This window comes from Mastigoproctus giganteus, chromosome 10 (assembly GCF_048544385.1).
Source record: "Mastigoproctus giganteus isolate SK-2022 chromosome 10, ASM4854438v1, whole genome shotgun sequence".
NCBI classification, from domain to species: Eukaryota; Metazoa; Arthropoda; class Arachnida; order Uropygi; family Thelyphonidae; genus Mastigoproctus; species Mastigoproctus giganteus.
In genome coordinates, this window is record NC_143584.1 from 137,162,306 (window position 1) to 137,185,481 (window position 23,176).

The 23,176-nt window shown below is 37.6% G+C and overlaps 1 protein-coding gene across 2 annotated transcripts in view; it reads left to right on the plus strand.

Moving 5' to 3' along the window:
- LOC150079307 (general transcription factor 3C polypeptide 4-like) overlaps positions 1-23,176 on the plus strand; it is a 201,807-nt gene that overhangs the window by 71,818 nt on the left and 106,813 nt on the right. For both annotated transcript variants that reach the window (XM_090382719.1, XM_090382720.1), the window contains exons 7-8: positions 359-510; positions 21,787-21,922. In XM_090382719.1, the coding sequence (XP_090238845.1) occupies positions 359-510; positions 21,787-21,922 (288 nt within the window). The remainder of the gene's footprint in view (positions 1-358; positions 511-21,786; positions 21,923-23,176) is intronic.

Sequence of the window (23,176 nt, forward strand, 5' to 3'; positions counted from 1 at the left end):
TTAAAAAAAAAAACAGAATTTTACAAATCTGAAATGTGCTATATCTCCATGGATGTCGGATTTATGAGGTTCTGTGAAAAAATATCACTGCCCTGTGATTCTTTATCATGAGACAGTGATTTTTTTTTTTTTTTTTTTTTCGGGTATTTTCACTTGATATTAACCACACTGAAAACTTTCAAAATCTCACAGCTAATATAGCATTATTTTATCACAAAATAAAGTTACATTAAAGCAGTTGAGTTTTATATTTATTTATTTATTTTATTTGTTATTGTTATTTAAGAAACATTTGTAAAATACTGTTTTAAATTCTGCAACTTTTGAATAAATTATTTATATTATTTCGTTGTATTAGGATTTCTTCTTATTGGGACACTAAATGGACAGTTTGTGCTTTTGCCCATATCAGTTGATATTAAAGAGAGCATCGAAGTACAGTTAGGAGAGTATCAGTTAATATGGAAAGATAAAGATTTTCTTAGAGTTAATCACTGTGTTTCCATCAAGGTTTGCAATTTATTTAAAAGCCATTTAAATTTTTTAAAAATATTTAAGAAATTGTGAATAATATCATGTTATCATTATGGTATTACATTATTAATTCTCCCTCCTAACAGTTGAGTTCTGACTTGTTTTTTAGACTCTGTTAACTAATCACTGCAACTACTAGATATTCTTTCTAATGCCAACAACAAGAAAGCATGGAAAAACCATGACCTTTTCTATGTGGTTTTTGTTTGAATGTTGTATTATATATATAATAATTGCTTTTTCTTTATATGAGGAGGGAAAAAAAATCAGAGCAGTCATTGAGGGGAATTCTGTGACTGTTGCTTGAAAAACCAATCACCTGAGGACTGAATGGGAAATGCCTCAGTCACAGCATAGGTAAAAATTAGACATTCTGTTTTTTTTTTTTTTTAAAGCAGCAAAGCAGATAGTGTTATCAAAACTGGCTACCTGTGTCCTCTCATTACATTATTAATTCTGTAAGAATTAATAATGTAATGAGTATCTCTAAGTAAAAGTCTGTCAACCAATTGTTTATCTTTAAACCAGGAGTGCTATACTTAAATTGGTTGACAGACCTCTTCTTACAGATGGCTAAATTTTCACTCATAATTTTTCAAAGAAAATTTGTTATTTGTTTAATTTTCACAACCTTGCCAACTAAACTCACTAAATTTAACCTTTCCCTATCAGTAGTAGGTGATTATTTAAAACTAACCAGCACCCACCAGTGATGAGAGGAAGTGAAGCGAGTTTGTAAGTGATAGAACATTAATTAATCTGACTGCTTTCCTTGAATAAAATCTAGAACTTTAAGAGAGATTTGGGTAGTGGGGGCACCATCTCAGATAAAGGAAAAATATTCCATGATTGGGTGCATTTGTAATTCGTGCAGAGCCAGCAGATCCATCTCTTACATCAGAATGTAAGAGGGGTGGACAGAGCCGGCAGCCAGTAGCTCTGGCAAGCACCCAAAGCCTCAGTTGGCATTTGGACAGGAAGCAAGTTTCTAATTTTAAACCTTTTTAAAGTCAAGTTTGGATTATTAATAACTTGTCTACAACTATTGCAAGCTTTAGTGTAAGCAGAAAATAAAGCCAGAGATTTGGTTTATAAAGGATGAGAGTTTAGGGTTGAATGAGGAATAAATAATTTCATCTCTACTAGAATGATTTGACAATCTGAGTAAATGCTCATCCAGAAATTTAAGTGTAGACCCACTATGGAAAAGAGAAATAGAAATCATTCAGATTGTGCCATTTCACACAGTTGTGATGCCAAAAACATCAACTGTGTACTTTGAATGGTTGTTGATAAGGGAAAAGATATCAAGAATGTTAGTTGTGTGGTTGGGATTGGTCTTTTTCCAGAAATTTAAAAGAATGTTTGGCACCAGTCAGATGCCATGCTACCATGTGTGTGTGCACACACTCAATTTGAGAGAAAAATGGGAATATGCTTTGGAGAAAAAATAGTTTTGCATTGAAAGATTTAAAAAATTAGCTATTCCTCAAGGATTCAAAACAAATTATGTGAAATTTTTTTCAATTCCTTTTAATAATAATTCCTTTTTTAAAAGTTTTCATGCTGTAAAAATTAAGTGCACTTTTGTACAGAGAAAGTGCTCTCTCAGCATTGAAAAGTTAATTGTAAAACTAACGTTATTGGTGACAACAGTGTCCACAGCAAGAGAGAGCACACACGATTATCGCTAGCACAATAGTGTGGCTTATGCTGTGACATAATGGAACATTACAATATTGAAAGAGAGAAGAAGAAGAATATTAGAGAAACATATAGAACCGCAATACCTGCTGCGAGAGTTTTTTATCATAGTGATGTGAAGTCAAGTATGTTGTCATTAAGTGTGAATTTTATGTTTTTGAATGAGGTATTTCTATATGCTGTTATTGCTGCCATTTTTTTTTTTTTTTTTTTTTTGAGGGAATTCACACAAGATACAGTGGTGGATAAAAAAAAAACTGCATCACTTGTGAATTTTGCAAATAATGTGTTTTGCTCTGCATTGTGGGTTGCAGAAATGTTCAAAATGCATTTGTTAGATGGAATATATATCTCTTGAATGAAATCCAATAAAAAGACTCCACCTGATGTACCTAATTGCCATAAATATCTTCCCAAAGAGTAAAATGCGTAATTAATGGAAATATGAAAAATCATGCAAATGGCAATCACGACAACCAAACTTACATGTTATCATTTACATGTTCAAACTGAAATAACAAGTTAACATAACTTAACAAATGATAAGGTAACATTTGTTCTTCCTCCTCAAGCTGCAATTACAGCCTTGCAACGATCTGGCATAGAGTTAATCAACTTCTCGATATGCGATTGCCCTATTTCATGATACCACATCCTTACAATGCTCTCCTGCAGCTGAATCTTACTTGTTGGCTTGTTCTGAGCAATTTTAGATGACATTATGTACCAGCAGTTTTCAATAGGGTTCAAATCTGAACTGTTGCCGGGCCAGTCCAACACTGTAATGCCAGCATTTCTGATGTATGACTGCACTGGGAAAACATTGATGTTAGTTTGTTTTAAACCTTGTGAGACAAGAAGACAAACTCATCATAAATATAAATAGCATAAACCTTACCAATTTTGCTGCATGGCAAGGTGCTAAGTATTTTTCAAAAATACGGTTTTGGACATCTGTGTGGTGATCCCTAATAATGGGTTCCAGGCACTCCTCCAAGATAGCAGTGTAGGTTTCTGCATTCACCATTCCGTTAATAAACTTAATTCACCCCACCCCTTTGCTTGTTTTGCCTCAGCAGACCTTCTGACTGGTGGGGAACTTTACAGTCGGTGTTATGCAGTCAGGATGGTATGCCTCCAATTTTCGTCTTCTCACATGTTGCTTCCCATCTGAGCCATGCAGGTTGAATTTCAATTTGTCAGAAAATATGACGGTGTTCCATTGCTCTTTTGTCCATGAACCATGCATTTTAGCCCAAGCAAGTCATTTCTTCCTCATTTGTTGGGTCAACAAAGCTTCTTCTTGGGCCAATAGGCATGCAGACCACATTCCGAAAGCCATCTTTGGATAGTTTGTGCACTTGTTTCAACACCAGAGGCCATCTCAAAGTCCAGTTTTAGATCAGGAGCACTAGCATCGCGATTATGAAGGCATAGCTGTTTCCAATATCGATCTTGGGAAGGTGTAGTCATTCTCTTACGGGCTAATCCAGGTCTTCTCTTCACGTCACCGGTTTCATGCTTTAATTCCAGCACCCAGGATACTGTTGACTGGTGGTAGCCTATTTTATCAGCGATAGCATGCATAGAAAGCCCTTCCTCGGACAGAGCAACAGCTACACTTTTTTTTCTTGGTGTCAACGGAACATAGGGAGCCATGCATGCACCTCTGCAAAACAGAATACTAATGAGCGTGTATACACTTCCAATGCTGTATTTATACAAACTGCTGATACAATACCTTGCAATTACTGTCTGATGCAATAGAAGCATTATCTGATGCATCACCTTTGCTTTGCAACAAACAAAATGACTGTAATCAAACAATATCTTTTACATTTCACAACAAATGTTACTTTTTTTTAAGGTGTGATGCGATTTTTTTGTCCGCCGCTGTATTTCCATGATGAGAAATGCAGAATACAAGGTATTTTGGACTGTTCACTAAATGATCCAAACTACCTTGTATTCAGTGATGTCTCATACCCCTCAGTAATGTCTCATACCAGCACAAACACACATACAAGTAAAGGTATGCAAACTTGATTTCTCTAGTATTGTGCTATTGTGCAGAAGAGTTTCATCTTGCAAGACAGTTTGGCAAAGTTGTTGCTCAGAACAAGTAAGAGTAAGGAGCTGAGTTTGTTTAAATCAATCTGTGGAAGGTCAAATGATGTAAGCAAACCATTTACCATAATTATGAGAGCATCCTTGGACTTGTGGGAGGTACCTACGGACTGGAGATGTGCAAATAGTTCCGCAATTTATTGTGCTATTGTGCAGAAGAGTTTCATCTTGCAAGACAGTTTGGCAAAGTTGTTGCTCAGAACAAGTAAGAGTAAGGAGCTGAGTTTGTTTAAATCAATCTGTGGAAGGTCAAATGATGTAAGCAAACCATTACCATAATTATGAGAGCATCCTTGGACTTGTGGGAGGTACCTACGGACTGGAGATGTGCAAATAGTTCCGCAATTCACAAAGGAAGATCAAAGGGTGACATGAGTAATTACACACCTGTTAGTTCAACCTCTGTTCCAGGGAAAATAATTGAGTCACTGATTAAAGAAGCATTGCAGGATCATCTAGACAAGACTGCAGCAATAACTCAGATACAGCATGAGTTTGTTAAGGGGAAGTCTTGTCTGACCAATCTGATTGGATACTATGATGTGGTCACAAAGGAATTGGATGCAAAAAATAATTTTGATATCATGTATTTGGATATCAGGAAAGTGTTTGATACCGTTGCACAGGGAAGACTACTGTACAAATTGGAACGGTATGGCATTAAGGGCAAGTTGCTACAATGGATAAAAGGATGGTTGAGTGGTAATTAAGACACTGCTCTTCAAGGACTAATGTTATTAGCAAGTCCCCCAGGGTTCGGTATTATGTCCATTGTTGTTTTATATATTTATCAATGATATTGAGGGTATATCAGGCTTAATGTCCACGTTTACAGATGATACAAAGGTTGGCAGGGTTGTTAATGACAGTAAGCTACTGCAACAGGATCTAGAAAAGTTGAGCAGATGGGTTGAGAAGTGGCAACTGAAGTTTAACATTCACAAATGTAACGTAGTGTATATGGGTAGCTGTAACCCAAGAGAAATGTACCAACTGTGTGGTACTACATTTAGGTTGGTAGAGAATGGAAAAAATCTGGGGGTAATTGTGCAGTCAGATATGAAGTTTTCTGAGTAGTGCAGACAGGCTGCCAGAGCAGGTCATGAGGTCTTGTCAACAATATACAGGAATTTTCCTATCAGGGATAAAGAGGTGGTTATCCCATTGTTATAAGTCAGTGGTCAGGCCACATCTTGAGTACTGCATACAGGTCTGGTCTGGAGACCTCATTTTAGGAAGGATGTAGAGTTGCTAGAATGAGTGTAGAGAAGGGCAACAAGATTGGTGAGGGGAAGGAAGGGATCCTCTTACCAAGAAAGGCTTGAGTTCCATATATTGCAGCTTCTGGAGACTAGGCACCTGTGAGGTGATCTGACTGAGGTGTATAAGGCTTTGCATAGTTTGAGTAGGTTCAATGCTGATGGGATATTTCCTCTTGCTTAGATTACAAACATGAGAGGGCATCAATTCAAATTGAGGAAAAACAGTTGTAGAATAGATGTGCAGAAATTTGCCTTTAGCCAGTGGTTGGTTGATTGCTGGAACAAACTCCCATCTTCCATTGTGTAAGTTGATTGCTTAAATAAATTCAAGGAAGAACTAGACAAACTTTTATAGCGAATGGATGGGTGAAATGGGAATTTTTTTTTTGACTGATGCTGTATAAGCTTGCTGTCTTGCATCATATGCCTCTGCTAATGCTAACTGCCGACCAGGCTAGCCGGGTGGGTAAAGTGCCTGCCTGGCAACCCAAAGGTCACGGGTTTGATTCCAGCCTCTGGCTTGGATATCACGATGGTGCCGTACTATCCAGTTTGATCTCATGGCCACGGTACACAAAGGAAGCAGGAAAAAACTGGTTTCTTCGTGTATTAATCACATCATCTTGTTTTCCAGGCTGCTGCTCATTCCAATAGAAGCAGTGCAAGAATCACTTTCACTTCTGCCAGTGGCTACTGTTAATCTATTAGTCCTTGTATCCCCCCCCAAGCTAGCAGTTTTCCGACCCACCTAACACTGCCTCGATAGCATCAGCAAATATTCTTGCACCCTTTCTATTTAAGTGTATCCCATCCCTGTAGAAGCAGTCTCTCCTATTAACAAGTACAGACCAGGCTGAAAAAAATTTTACCCCTTGAGCCTTGCACAATCTTTCCAGGGCCGAATTGATCGACAAGGCTCTCATCATATACTCCCTCCTATCGTGTCTGGGCAGAATTGCAGACACTTTCAAATTCAACCCTAATTCATGGCTTTTTTTCAACAGTGACCTGTACTTGTTAAGTAATTCTGCCGGTCTCCTACTCTTAATATCATTAGTGCCAATGTGTACAACTATATCACCTTAAAAAACGATATCCGCTCTACAACGTCATCAACCTTTGCCCCTGGCACACATACCCTGTTCCTGTTCCACCTATCCTTTTTACAAAGCATGTTCCCTGTTTCACTGACAGTAGAGTCAACAACAACTACTAGTTCCTGTGGGACCAGCGCATTCTGCCTTGGGGGTTGCCACTGTGTTGCATGATGACCAGGTTGATGTGGGCAGCTGAAAGCTTGATGGGCCCTAAATTTAGATCCTTTGAGGGCATCCACCCTGTCCTTCAAGCTCTCATATAGGCCCATAACAATGCTGAGTTGTTGCCTGATTTCCTTACGCTCCTTACATCGCGCACATACCCACAAAGACACCCCCCATGGCAATATCATGTCCCGTACCTAATTGCTCCACAAACATCATGCAAGCAGTGCATTTTAAAAGGCTGTGATTCAGAGGGCAACTGCCTCCCTCAGTTCTCCCCTGAGCCACAGCGCTCCCATTAGCTTGAACCTTTTGCTTTGCTGCTCTGGTCAGAGTCATGATTTCGATTTAATTTCAATAAACTTTCAATTTCAGTACAAAATTATAACCCTAAACTTGTATCCCAACACAGTTATAATGCTATATATATTTTTCAGTATCGAGTATTATCTACGAGTTCCATTTATATAACTTCCGTATCAAGTTATGTATTAATTAATTATGTTACGTTTGTAATCTAAATCGTTATATGTATTTAGTTAAAAGTACAATTTAATTGACAATGAAGTCTAAGACGCATTTAGGGCTAGAGCCTCAAGCTGCGAACAAATTTAGACTATGTATATAAAGTGCTTAGCATCATAATACACAGCCATTTCTGAATAAACAGAAAATTTTTAAGGTGGCATCGTTTTAGGTTATATCTCATATTGTGAATGCCTTCACAACGAGTTGCCATGATATTGCACTACTTCGAATAAGTAACGCTTCACCTAAGGAGAAGACTAATGTTACTTATTCTCAGATAGGTACCACCACCCAGACAGCACTGTTTCAGGGCTATTTGGCCCTTCGTCAGTGAGTTATACTTCATAACTGTTTTTGCCATCATTGCATCACTTGGGTACCTACCCACTCACTGACGAAGGGCCAAATAGCCCTGAAACAGTGCTGTCTGGGTGGTGGTACCTATCTGAGAATAAGTAACATTAGTCTTCTCCTTAGGTGAAGCGTTACTTATTCGAAGTAGTGCAATATCATGGCAACTCGTTGTGAAGGCATTCACAATATGAGATATAACCTAAAACGATGCCACCTTAAAAATTTTCTGTTTATTCAGAAATGGCTGTGTATTATGATGCTAAGCACTTTATATACATAGTGACAATGAAGTTTAACAAGATTAATAGATTTTACTGATTAATTGACAATATTATATTATATACTATACTATACTAAGTTTACACTATCTACTTCGGGATATAACGTTGTGTCGTATAACAATGGCGGCAAGTTACGAACGGTAACTCTGCGTACACTTAAGTATTAATTAACTTCCAAATCTCGATGTCTCAATTCAGAATAAACTAAGGATCCTGAGTGGGTCTGTAAGCTACTTATAGGCTAGCTTATAGTCTATAAGCTACTTTTTTTATCCTACGATAAAAAAAAAAAAAAAAAAAAATGCGAACTGAGTGTTAAGGGTCCTTTCTACGCTGTTACTTTAACTGCATTTTTCTTGGATAAAAAATCTAGAGAAACATAAAAATAACTTGTAAAAAGCCTTTTATCTTAGAATTTATGAATTGTCATTTAATTTTGGTAAATGGTCTTTCTGAAGCATGTTTATTTACCTATGTCAGAACATGAATAATGAAGATTTTTTTTTTTTTTTTTTTATGGAAACCCCAAACATGAGAGGTATTAAAATGTATAGTACTTAGTACCATGCATGGATTGGGGGTTGAGAAGATGAAAGAAGATATCTGTTGACATTAGACTTCAACTTCTGTAGATGTAATTTTTAGGAAATATGTATGAAGGAAGGTTGTTGCAGAAAATGACAGTTGAATGAATAAACAAGGAAGATGAAAAGTTGGTTCTGTGAGCTTGAAGTTGGACAATAAATGGATGTTGGCTGGTTGTGGCACATGTTCGGACTGTTTTGAAAGAGAGAGCGGGAATTATAGAAGCCAATTCAGAAGAACAGTGCCCATGGAAGTATCTGTAGAAGAGGCATGCAGCAGAAACAGTGCGTCTATGAGAAAGCGAGTGGAGAGACTCTGTTAGAGATGAATCATTAATTAACCTAACTGCCCTCTTCTGAATGGAATCAAGAAGCCTGAGAGAGGTTTTGGGGGCACCACCCCAGATGTGGGAACAATATTCCATGGCAGGGCGGATTTGCGATTTATACAGAGTGAACAGCTTTTGGAAGAAAAGTAACGCCGAGTGCGAAAGAGAAAACCCAGTTTTTTAGATGCAGAGGGAGCAATATTTATAATGTGCTTGTGCCAAGAAAGATTAGAAGTCAGGGTAATCCCCAAAAGAGATATCATCTTGTCTAGAAATCGGAGTGTCACCAAAGATAAGCATAGGAGCAGAAGAATCCTTTTTGCGGGATATAAGACAGGATTGAGTTTTAGAAGGATTGAAATCAACTAAGTTGTCTTTGCCCCACTGGAGAATTACCTAGAAACAGCATTTAAGGAATTGGTAATGGATCTTCAAGAAGTTGAAGCTGATTGAGCAGGGCAAGGTTTCTCAAACTGGAAAGTGGAATGCAATGTGCTATCATCAGCAAAACTATGGATAGGATTTCTGGTCAATGGAAGAAGGTCATTAATATATAGGAGGAAAAGAGTGGGTGAAAGAACTGAACCTTGGGGGACATCAGCATTAGTGGAGAAGTTAGAAGACAGAGAGCCATCTACCGTTACCCTCAGTAAGCAGTCAGAGAGAAAAATGGATAACCAATTACAAAAAACAGTTAGTAAACCATAAGATGGAAGCTTATGTAGAAGACCTTTATTTTATTGCATACCTCCACAATTGTACAGTTCTAATATTCTAGTTAAATATAATGTGTTTTTCTTTCAAGCAGCTTCCATGGTTAATCTTTTCCGTGAATAGTGATGTATTTATGCATGTGACATATAAAATCAGATTTAATTCCACACAATCAAGGTAAAATTTCATAACTTAAATCTTTTAGCTGATATGAAGTTTTGATTAGCTGTACAATGTACAGCTGAAAGATGAATCAGTGGGCATTTTCAGTCTATTACTCTCAGCTGTTCTAAAGTGACATCAGATTGGTCTCTGGCTCATATATGTACTTAGCAAGAGTAGTTTACATTTAGTTATGAAGTTTGCAAGTATATGTAGTAAATAGCATAATACAGTAGACTCCCAGTTAACCGGCACCCATGAGGATTGGTAGATGCCGGATAACTGTAGTTTCTGGTTGCTTGAGAGTTAGTATTAAAAAAATACCTGACCATTATACTGAGCCCAATACTTAGAAAATTAAGACAAACATAGACAAATTTTACTAAAGAAACTGAGTTTTATTATAGAAACCGCTTTTTGAATACAGTAACTTACAAAAAAACACACTCAAAACTGTTGCAGTAGGTATAGAGTTTACTGGGTAGACATCACATGAGGATAGTCAGGATCTGCTGATGTAGCTGGGACAGGATCAGGAGGGCCTGTAGATGGTTCTGGATCTGCATCAGTAGATGATGTTGTGCTGCCAAACTTGCTTTCAGCATTCTTCAAAAATGAACGAATATCACCTTGCTTTGAGGTCTTACGTCTTTCAGACAAAGTCAAGTTATGCATGATGTGGAGCTGCATAAGATACTGAGAAGTGAAGAAGGGTTGCTGTTCTGCAAAAGCTATTAAAGTTTCAAATGCTGCAGTAGCTCTCTGCCAGGATACTTTTCCCACCTGACACACATCATCATCACTTTCTTCCTCCTCTGCAACTTTCATTTTTCCATGATTCACAACAGCTTCTATGTCTCCCATATTCAGTGTATGAGTTACTGGTATATGTTCATCCACAACAAGCCAGTTGTCGACTTCATCTCGAGGCAAATTCATTTCGTCAACTAACTCACAGATTTCATCATAAACAGTGCTATTAACAGCTGCACTATTGCCTGGAAACTCCTCAAATTTGACGGAGGAGGACTTCTCAAATATCACAGCTGGCCACAACTTTCTCCAACATTTCCGTAATGTTTCATTATTCACAGAGTCCCAAGCACAACTGATAGTGTAGATAGCATCGTTGAGGTTATATTTCTTCTGAAAATCCAGAATTGTCCCGTCAAAATTAGTCATTTTCCGCATTGTCGCGCCTGAAAAACAATTTTGTCTTGCATCATCCCCTGATCTATTGGTTGGATCAGACTTGTGACATTAGCTGGAAGATAACACACGAAAATGTTGCCATTAACTAGCTCTTCAGCAGGAGGATGTGCGCGACAGTTATCCAAGAGCAACAAAACTTTACTATTCTCTGGTAATTCTTTCTTTCGTAAATTTTCTTTAACACTAGGGACAAACGAATAATGAAACCACTTGGTAAAGATTCCTGCGTCCATCCAACTGTTATTCTGTGCATGATAATGTACAGGAAGGTTACTTACGCTTTTAAAGCACCTTGGTTTAGCAAATTTGCTGACCACACAGCTTTACTTTATGATTTCCTGATGCATTTGCACAAACGAGCATAGTTACACACTCTTTATTTTGCTTAAACCCATGAGCTACCTTCTCTTTACCACCAGACAAAGTAGAATTAGGCAGACACTTCCACATTAGTCCTGTCTCATCTGCATTATAAATTTGTTCTGGGGTCAAGTCATTTTTTTTTTCACTATTTCACTAAACACCTCACGAAATGAAGCTGCAGCCTGAAAATCAGCCAATTTCTGCTCCCCTGACAAATCCAGCTTACAGATGCTGTGAGAAACCTTGAATCGAGTAAGCCAGCCACTTGAAAATGAACACTTACCTTCAATTTTCATTTTCTCATGAAATTCTTTCTCTTTTTCTTGCAACATGGGTCCAGAAATGCAACCACCCTTGAATCTTTTCAGCGATCCAAGTGAATCGCTGAAAAGATCCAAGCACTGAAATAGCCTGGTCAAGCACTTCCAATCTTGGTGTATGAAGAGTATGACGCTTCTCTACATTCTTGTCACTCTCCGACTTGGCATAAAACTCCTTTATTTTCTGAGCTGAGCCTTAATGTCATAGATTGTTGATGAGCCAACATTAAATTCTTCCATGAGCACTGCACAACTTTCACCTTTCTCAAGTCTCTTGCATATTTCCATCTTCTGCTTGAGGGTAAGCACTACACGTTTACTCTTACTTGCTACCTATTTCGGCATACTAGGGGTTGAAAAACACAGAATTTGAATAACAACAAATCAACCGGTATATTGACACAGTGAATTGTCGGGAGTGAGAGACAAACATGTGATGTGGGACGCGCATGTGCACACTCACAGTGCAAAGTGGCGCGCCAAGTTTCAATCATTTTATCTAGAAATTAATATGTATCATTTTAATTTTTCAACTACCTACTATTTCCAAGATTTTTTTTGCTGGTTTCTTGAATTCCGGTTAATGGAGAGTCTACTGTATTTATTTTGAGTTAATGCACAACTTGTATGCATCAAATTGTATGACTAGTAATGGTGTCAAAAAAAAAAAAAAAAAAAATGTAGCAATCTTATTATCGCATGCAAGAAATTTGTGATCTTTCTCATACTAGCTAAATTAATGTATTAATCATCTATTCATGAATGCGTACCACAACAAAACTAAAATATTATTAATATTTTAAATGAGAATTAAGAAAATTCTGCGTAGTGTTAAGAAGAGTATCTGGCTAAAATTTTTCTCTTGATTAATTAATAGTAACGTATTAATTTACAAGTTAGTGCAATTCCATCATTTCAGTACATAGTCAAGTACTTAAGTAGTTATAAATTGGCATCATTAAGTATATCTCATATTGTGAATATCTTCACAACGAGTTGCCATGATATTGCACTACCTCGAATAAGTAACGCTTCACCATAGGAGAAGACTATTGTTACTTATTCTCAGCAGATACCATCACCCATACGGCACTGTTTCTGAGCTTATTGTATAGGTGTGGGATAATAACTCTACTATCCACTTGTCCCTATTAGACTTAGAAAAGAAAAAAGTAGAGGGAAAGTTATAATAGGAGAGGAAGAAGAAGCGAAACTGTGTAGAAGAACGAAAGGGACTAACTCCTTCAACTCACACCACTCAAAAACTCAGACTCCTCGAACAGGGAATGCTGCGCAGTGGGGAAGACTGTTGTTACCTATTCTCAGAAACTCCGGACAACATAAAGCACCCCCATATGACACCATTTCAGAGCTTATTGGCTCCTCTTCAGTGGGTGGGCAGGTACCCTGGTGTTGGAATGATGACAATCCAGTTGCAAAGTATAAATCCACAATATGAGAAATGCCTGATGGTGTGGAGTAATTTAGATTACGGTATTATTATTATTATTACTAGCCATATAGGAAGCCTAAGGTTTATGCTGCACCAACCAAAAAAAATTTCCGAGTTACCCAGAGAGAGAGAGAGAGAGAGAGAGAGAGAGAGAAGTAGAAGGGAATCACCAAGAAACAGAAGAATGGTGATTTCCAGCTCAGGGCCCTGGGTGTGTCAAGCCCATGCTCACCAGATGTGAGCCTCTGGGGTTAGTTTAGGGCTAAAGCTTCAGGTTATGTAAAGAGTTTAACTAATGTACAAGTTAGTGCAATTGCATCATTTCAGTACATAGCCAACTACTTAGTAGTTATAAATTGGCATCATTAAGTATATCTCATATCGTGAATACCTTCACAACGAGTTGCCATGATATTGCCCTACCTCGAATAACCCTTCCCCATCTCTTCCATCATGCAGTATGACTGATGACTTTTGAGGTTATGATGAACATTGTGGAGAGATCCAATCTTCCTTACATTTCGAGGGTACAGCTCTAAAATGGTGTTCGCAGGCTAGCCACTAGTTAGTACACCGAACCAAACCTAATCAAAGAAGAGCAGTATCCATTAATAACTACTCTGTCTTCTACCAATAGAGCAAGCTTATCTGTGAAAAGATCTAAACTTCCCAAACACTTCCTAGTTCATTTCACAAATATACGTGATCTCAGTTCTTATCTCAATGATGTCCATTTCCACTTGCAGTCTGCCAAGCCCCATGTACTTTTTCTGACAGAATCTCAGTTATCAGTTGATTCAACTACTGTTCATTTCCCCAGACTATTTGCGGGCGCCTCCATAGCCAGGTGGGCAGGAGCAGCAATGCGTAGCACACGCTTCTTGATTAGACCGAGGTTTGAGCCTGTGACCACCAAATACGGAGGATGCGGAAAGATCAGGGAATGACCACCGCATATCCCCGGAGCAATATGGTCTTAGTTGCTAATGCTCCTAAAAAAAAAAACCAAAACCAAAAAATAACAACCCAAACTATTCGCTTTATGATTCCTTTCACCTCAAAGGTGGTACTTGTGTGTTTGTCCGTTCCGATATTCCCCGTCAGAGACTTGGTAATTTGGAATATCCTCCCTTCGATCTTCTCTGGCTTAAAATCTCTCTACCTCATTGTGTCAAATTCATTTGTTGTATCTACTGTTCTCCCAACTCCGCTAATCACTTGGAGCTCTTTGACTTCCTCTCTTTGCAACTTGACTTTCTCCAGTCAAACTTTCCTAACAGTGAGGTAATTTTCCTTGGTGATTTTAATGTTCACAACTCCAGCTGGCTTCTGTTTTCTAGTCACAGCGACCTAGCTTTTCAAGATGCTGAGGCTTTTGGAATTATTAATGACCTGGCACAGATTGTTCATTTACCTACAAGAATACCGGACAATCCTAACCATACAGCCAACACGCTTGATATTTTTCTCACAAACGACACTTCTAAGTACACGGTCGAAGTGAGTGGTCCTTTAGGCACCTCAGATCACAACTTGGTGATTGTCTCTTTTCCAGTAGAGCCTTTATCTCATGGCTATTCCCAACCTCGTATGGCGCCTCCGTAGCCAGGTGGGAAGGAGCAGCAGTGTGTAGCACACGCTTCTTGATTAGACCGGGGTTCGAGCCCGTCACCAACAAATACGGAGGATGCGAAAAGGTCAGGGAATGACCACCGCATATCCCGGAGCAATATGGCCTTAGTTGCTAATGCTCCTAAAAACCAAATAAACAAACAAACAAAACTGACCTCGTATTGTTTGGCATTACAAGAATGCAAAATGGGATGACCTGCGAAATTTCTTTTCTTCTTTTCCTTAGTCTGATTACTGTTTCAAAACTTATGATGTCAGCGTTTGTTCAGATCGTGTCAGTGAAATTATTCTTGTAGGAATGGAATCCTTTATACCACACTCCACTTTAAAATCTCGTCCTTTATCTAAACTTTGGTTTTCCAATAAATGTGCTAAGGCTGTTCAAGAGAAGAATGTTGCATATTGTAATTGGCTTGTTTCCAATTCTTCAGTTTCATTTTCTACCTACACCAAAGCTCGCAACAATTGCAAAGCAGTTATTAATCAGACCAAACTAGATTTTGAACAGGCTAAGAGTAGAAAACTTACTTCTTGCCTTAATGGTAGCCAAGCATTCTGGTCTCTTGCCATAGCTATTGGCCGCAACTTTGCCCACCTCTGTGAAAACCAGATGGTTCTGTTATCACTTCAGCCAAGGATAAAGCTGACCTGCTAGCATCCCATTTTTCTTCCAACTCATGTGTTAATGATCTTGGTAAAACACCTCCCACCATTCCCAGCACACTCCATTCAATGACTGTGGTCTTCCGTCAAAAGGATGTCAGAAGAATTTTGACGGATCTTGATGCTAAAAAAGCTCCAGATCCTGATGGTATTTCTCCACTTGTTCTCAAAACCTGTGCTCCTGTTCTTTGCCGCCTTTTTTCCCTTTCTTATTCCAAAGGTGTTTTTTCTTCTGCTTTGAAATTTGCTCATATCCAGCTAGTTCCTAAAAAGGGTGACAAATCCCTCCCATCCAATTATCATCCCATTGCAATTACTTCTTTCTAAAGTAATGGAGAAAACAATTAATTGCCAACTCTTAAACTACCTAGAAATCTTCCGTCTGATCAACGAATGCCAGTATGGATTCTGTCAGTGTCGATCCACTGGTGATATTCTGGCTAATGTTACCTATTTATGGACAAATTCAATGGAAAAGTTTGGTGAAACACAAGCAGTTGCTCTTGACATCTCAAAGGCATTCAACTGTGTTTTGTATAAAGGTCGTCTAAACAAGCTTCCATCTTATGGTTTGCTAGTTATGTTTTTTGTAATTGGTTATCCAGTTTTCTCTCTGATCGCTCACTGAGGGTAATGTAGATGGCTCTCTGTCTTCTAATTTCTCCACTAATGCTGGTGTCCCCCAAATATATATGGTCTCAGTTCTTATCTCAACGATGTCCATTTCCACTTGCAGTTCTTTCAGTTCTTTCCCCCACTCTTTTCCTCTTGTATATTAATGACCTTCCATTGACTGGAAGTCCCATCCATAGTTTTGCTGATGATAGCACATTGCATTCTACTTTCCATTTTGAGAAACCTTGCCCAGCCCAATCAGCTTCAACTTCTCGAAAATCTGCTACCAATTCCTTAAATGCCGATCTCCAGGTAATTCTCCAGTGGGGCAAAGACAACTTAGTTGATTTCAATCCTTCTAAAACTGAGTCTTGTCTGATATCTCGCAAAAGATTCTTCTGCTCCTATGCTTATCTTCGGTGACACTCTGATTTCTAGGCAAGTTGATATATCTCTTTTGGGGTTTACCCTGACTTCTAATCTCTCTTGGCACAAGCACATTACAAATATTGCTTCCTCTGCATTAAAAAAACTTGATTTTCTCTTTTGCTTTCAGCGTTACTTTTCTTCAAACAGCTGTCCACTCTGTACAAATCGCAAATCCGCCCTAACATGGAATATTTTCCCACATCTGGGGTGGGCACCTCCGTAGCCAGGTGGGAAGGAGCAGCAGTGCATAGCACACGCTTCTTGATTAGACTGGTGTTCGAGCCCGTCACCACCAAATACGGAGGATGCGGAAAGGTCAGGGAATGACCACCGCATATCCCGGAGCAATATGGCCTTAGTTGCTAATGCTCCTAAAAACCAAAACAACAAACAACAACCACCATTTGGGTACCATACGGCACCAATTTATAACTACTTAAATAGTTGGCTATGTACTGAAATGTTGCAATTGCAGTAACTTGTACATTAGTTAAACTCTTTACATAACCTGAGGCTTTAATCCTAAACTATACCGTAATCTAAATCACTCCACACCACTAGGCATATCTCATATTGTGGATTTATACTTCACAACTGGGTTGTCATCATTCCACCTGCCCACCCACTGATGAGGAGCTAATAAGCTCTGAAACAGTGCCGTATGGGTAATGGTATCCGCTGAGAATAAGTAACAATAGTCTTCTCCTATGGTGGAGCGTTACTTATTCAAGTTAGTGCAATATCATGGCAACTCATTGTGAAGGTATTCACAATATGAGATATACTTAATGATGCCAATTTATAACTACTTAAGTAGTTGGCTGTGTACTGAAATGATGCAATTGCACTAACTTGTACATTAGTTAAAATCTTTACATAACCTGAGGATTTAGCCCTAAACTATACCGTAGTAACATATTTTGATTCTGTACAGATACTTTGTATTGATACTTTGATGTGAATTAGGAAAGTTTTTTTGGAGTTTAGTTCTTTTTGCAGATTAGTTTTTCCATTATTTTGAATATTCATGGTACAGTCAGTCCTCGTATAGCACAATAGTTGTGTTCCTAGAAACCCTCGTGCAATATAAACAACAGGCCCTATGGGAAAAATGGGGTTAGGTGCTGACCACCCAAGATTGAACACACATTTGTAATGAAAACATTACCAAACACAATAAATAATCATAATAAAATACTTACATATTTTATTACGACTATTACGTAATAAAATATTGCTACTGCTTTTGCTTCTATCGTAAGCAAACTTGTTTTTTGTTTGACTTTTCTATCCAAACAGATGACAACTGTTCCATCTCTTCCAATTCTTTGTGTCTTAATTTAAGGGATTTTAATTGCACCTTGAGTTGTTCCTGCTATGAAAGTTGTTTTTATTTTCTCTGCATTCTTTGTAATTCTCGGCGTTGCCTCATTTAGGTCTGTAGCACGTGCAATATCACATGGTCCTTTCATTTCGCTCAAAGCGTTTCACAATTTCATATTTTTTCTCTGTCGAGAGCAATGGCCATAAGCCTTACCGGGGAAACCCCGGTGGGCCGGAGGGATTTTGGCCATAAACCATAGTATGAGGCCACTATAAATTTTCCCGGGTAAGAATTTTTGACCCAGTCCGCCTCTGTTTATCGCTATTGCTTTTCTTTTTCTCTCTGAATCTGCAGTGTCTTCATCAGGACACTTCCTTTTCACAATTTTTAAGTATTTTACCCATTTTTAGGAAATAAAGCACAATTGCAAAATGAGGAGGCACGCTTGATACACATAAACAAAGCTGCACGCGTGTAGCAACTGAATAAACAACACCGAAGGCAGAGACACACTATGAACACCTCATTAGCTCACATTTTACTAAAGCACATTTCTGGGGGTTACTACCATAAAACAATAAAAACAATTTCCAGTTGCGTTTCTGCTTGTGGAATCTGTTATAAAACTGGTAGTAAACTCAATCTAATTGCATTTGCGATAATACCGATAGCTGAAATTGTGTGGGTTTTTATGCTATTATGGTGAATGTGTTTCCCCTTCACTGATATAAAAAACATAAATACATTTTCAGAATCTTCTCTTCATTCCTATCGTATTGTGTTCAGTTGGGGTAATTTCGCGTTCGACTGCCATTTCTTGTAAACAAAGGTGAATCATGCATAAGCGAATTCGGTTTGTGTTATATACGATATCGTTCCCCTATTTATAAACCATGTATGATCGAATTCGTGTAGTGTAAACACTACACGAATTCGATCAAGGACTGACTGTACATTAATAAATTATGCATTTCAAAAATTTTCCATTTGTGATATGATACTCCATTCCTATAATATTAATGAGTAAAATACTAAAGAATGTAATAAATTGGTCTAATGAAGGATAAAAAAATCTCATAAAATTGAAGGCTGATGAACTTTGCACAAAACAACGTTAAATATCACTCAATCACAGATTAAATGTTGTTTAAAGAATAATAACCATGATTACAGATAAACTTTTTCATTATAGCAACATTCTGAAGAGGTAATGCACATACAGTAAACAAGATTTAAATTCCTCTGTTAATTTATGAATTCAGTGCTTAATACACATTGCTTCATTTTGTATATAAAAATCATAAGTATAATCTAAAGCAAACATACCTGACTAGTGCGACATAACTGTGCTACCGTGCCTGATTAATCCAGCTTTGCCAGGATGATTGAATGAAATTGTCATACCTAAATAACATTTCCTGTCACCCCATTAACATGTCATATTCCCATTACTATTTATAACATATTCTTGTAATTTTAAATTTTTAGTAATTATTGCTTAAATTAAATTTAAAAATGATCAAATAAGAGTTTTTGTATTAGTAGAGATACTGTTTTTTAACTCACATTTAAAAAAAAAAGTTCAACAAATATGGGAATTACAATCAGCATTTAATACATAAGAGGAGGGATACTTCAGTTTATAATTATGATTAGTAATGATGTTATTATTTACATTAACATTATTTTATTTTTTTATTTATTTTTTTTTATGTGAACCCCAAACACGAGAGGTATTAGAACCTATAGTACTTAGTACCGTAGGCGACTCCGTAGCCAGGTGGGAAGGAGCAGCAGTGCGTAGCACACACTTCTTGATTAGACCGGGGTTCGAGCCCGTCACCACCAAATACGGAGGATGCGGAAAGGTCAGGGAATGACCACCGCATATCCTGGAGCAATATGGCCTTAGTTGCTAATGCTCCTAAAAACCAAATAACAAACAAACAAACAAACTTAGTACCGTGCTTGGGTTGGAGGTTAAGAAGACGAAAGAAGATATTTGTTGACACTGGACTTGAAATTCTGTAGATTGTAATTTTCAGGAAATACATATGAAGGAAGGTTGTTCCAGAAAACGGCAGTTGAATGAATAAATGAGGAAGATGAAAAGTTGGTTCTGTGGGTTTGAAGTTGGACAGTAAATGGATGTTGGCTGGTGGCGGCACGTGTTTGGACTGTTTTGAAAGAGAGAGCGGGAATTATAGAAGCCAGTTCAGAAGAATAGCGCCCATGGAAGTATCTGTAGAAGAGGCATGCAGCAGAAACAGTACGTCTGTGAGAAAGCGAGTGGAGAGACTCTGTTAGAGATGAATTATTAATTAACCTAACTGCCCTCTTCTGAATGGAATCAAGAAGCCTGAGAGAGGTTTTGGGTGCACCACCCCAGATGTGGGAACAATATTCCATGGAAGGGCGGATTTGCGATTTATACAGAGTGAGCAGCTGTTTGGAAGAAAAGTAACGCCGAGAGCGAAAGGGAAAACCAAGTTTTTTAGATGCAGAGGAAGCAATATTTGTAATGTGCTTGTGCCAAGAGAGATTAGAAGTCAGGGTAATCCCCAAAAGAGATATATCATTTTGCCTAGAAATCGGAGTGTCACTAAAGATAAGCATAGGAGCAGAAGAATCCTTTTTGCGAGATATAAGACAAGACTGAGTTTTAGAAGGGTTGAAATCAACTAAGTTGTCTTTGCCCCACTGGAGAATTACCTGAAGATCGGCATTTAAGGAATTGGTAGCAGATTTTCGAGAAGTTGAAGCTGATTGAGCAGGACAAGGTTTCTCAAAATGGAAAGTTGAATGCAATGTGCTATCATCGGCAAACTATGGATAGGATTTCCAGTCAATGGAAGAAGGTCATTGATATACAAAAGGAAAAGAGTGGGGGAAAGAACTGAACCTTGGGGGACACCGGAATTAGTGGAAAAGTTAGAAGACAGAGAGCCATCTACATTACCCTCAGTGAGCGATCAGAGAGAAAACTGGATTACCAGTTACTAAAAACAGTTGGCAAACCATAAGATGGAAGCTTGTTTAGAAGACCTTTATGCCAAACACGATCAAAAGCCTTTGAGATGTCAAGAGCAACTACTTGTGTTTCACCAAACCTTTCCATTGAATTAGTCCATAAATGGGTAACATAAGCCAGAATATCACCAGTGGATCGACACTGACGGAATCCATACTGGCGATCGTTGATCAGACGGGAGGTTTCTAGGTAGTTTAAGAGTTGGCGGCTAATTGATTTCTCCATTACTTTAGAAAGAGTAGAAGTAATTGCAATGGGACGATAATTGGATGGGAGGGATTTGTCACCCTTTTTAGGAACTGGCTGGATATGAGCAAATTTCCAAGCAGAAGGAAAAACACCTTTGGAATAAGAAAGTGAAAAAAGGCGACAAAGAATAGGAGTAAGTTCAGGAGCACAGGTTTTGAGAACAAGTGGAGAAATACCATCAGGACCTGGAGCTTTCTTAGCATCAAGATTCATCAGAATCCTTCTGATATCCTTTTGACGGATATCAGAAGGACTGACGGATTTGTACTTGGAGTTACTAAACTTGAAGTTCAAATAATGTTAATGCAAATAGTAATATGATTTTCACAATAATTTGACATAATGCTAATAAGGATTAATTTAATAAGTAATATTTTATAAATACTAACTTTTTATAGAAATTTTGCTAATTTTTTTTAATGTAAATTGATTTTTTTGTAATAATTAGGAGCTACAAGTTATTTGCTTAATGTGTCAGCATTATTGCATTCTTTAAAACTGAAATTTATAATTTTGAAATCATTGTAGGTTTACATTTTAAAACTCTACCGCCTGAAGAAAGAAATCAATAAAATTAACGTATATTATAAATATATTATGAATAATGTGAACATTTAAAATACCAGAGTTTTTAACTATATTACTTTATTCCAGGAAAGTGATAATAATTATCTTGTCTTAGCAACAAAAGAGTCTTGGATAATAACCTGTAAAATTGCTATAGCTGGAAAAAAATGTAGTTTCAGCCGCCTTGGATATGTTGCTGGCATACATCAGCTAACTGCATCAAGTAAGTTTCCTTCATAGGTTTATGAGAATAATAATGTTCAGATTTATTATTAATTTCACTGCCAAATAGCAATATATATATTTATTTTAATTCAGTTTAGTCATGTAACTCATCCCTCTATGCCACTCTGTTGCCTAATGCACAAGAGTGCATCAGGCAACAGAGCGGCATAGAGGGATGAGTTACATGACTAAACATGATTGCCGCTGTGTTGCCTGATGCACAAGAGTGCATCAGGCAACACAGCAGCAATCTCCAAGGCAGAATGCGCTGGTCCCACAGGTGCTAGTTATTGCCGGTGGTTCTTATAACATACATGAGATCTAAATATCTGTTTATTTCCAGTTGGAAATTAGACATTTCATGGCTAATTTCCAACCACTTCATCATTGATTGCTGCTGTTACTACTTTACCATTACAAAGAAGAGAATTGCCAGTGGTTTGATATATGTGACATTCATGCATTTTCTTCCTCAAGAGTGAGTGTTGCTTTGATTCTTTAGTTTATGTTTATTTAATTTTTCAGGGGTGGTGAGGTTCATAGGTGGTAAAGTGCATATTTAATTTCAGGGGTGATAAGGTGCATAGGAGTAATATAGTACCTTGCTATACCTATAACCCTATCAATAGCCATCGCAGCCTATTTTGGCACTCACTTACCATTCCCTCATCAGAACAGGTAGCCTTTTGTGATAATTCTCTAACAAAAGTATGGTAATGAAAGTGTTCAATGCGAGTTGTTATGGTATCAAAAACTTTGAAATTATCTAATAGAATCTTTATTGTATAGTTTCAATAGTATATACAAATACAATACAATATATAATATTCTATCACAGCTATAAAGCTAGGGGTTTTACCAATATGATGTTCTGTATGTTTTATTACAAACATACACTGCCAATTATGAATACCTAATAATACAAAATAATTCTGAGATATCCATTAAAAGTATAGTGTTCAGAAACAATATACAATTACAGTTAACAAGAAAGAGAAATGCTCTTGCATGTGCACAGGTTCCAGTTAATTCATTGATTGCAGTCACTACAGTACACCAGTTATGATTGTTATTTTTATTTTTAATTTAGTTAGACATTGTGTAGGTTACTACTTAATATACATAAAACTGTTCTTCGTTCGAATCTTGCCACCATTGTTATAGTATAAAGTTAGTGGGTAGGGAATTCAAATTTTTAATTGTTGTAAAGAGGTAGCTCTAACGTAAAACTAGCATAATACGTATCGCTGCA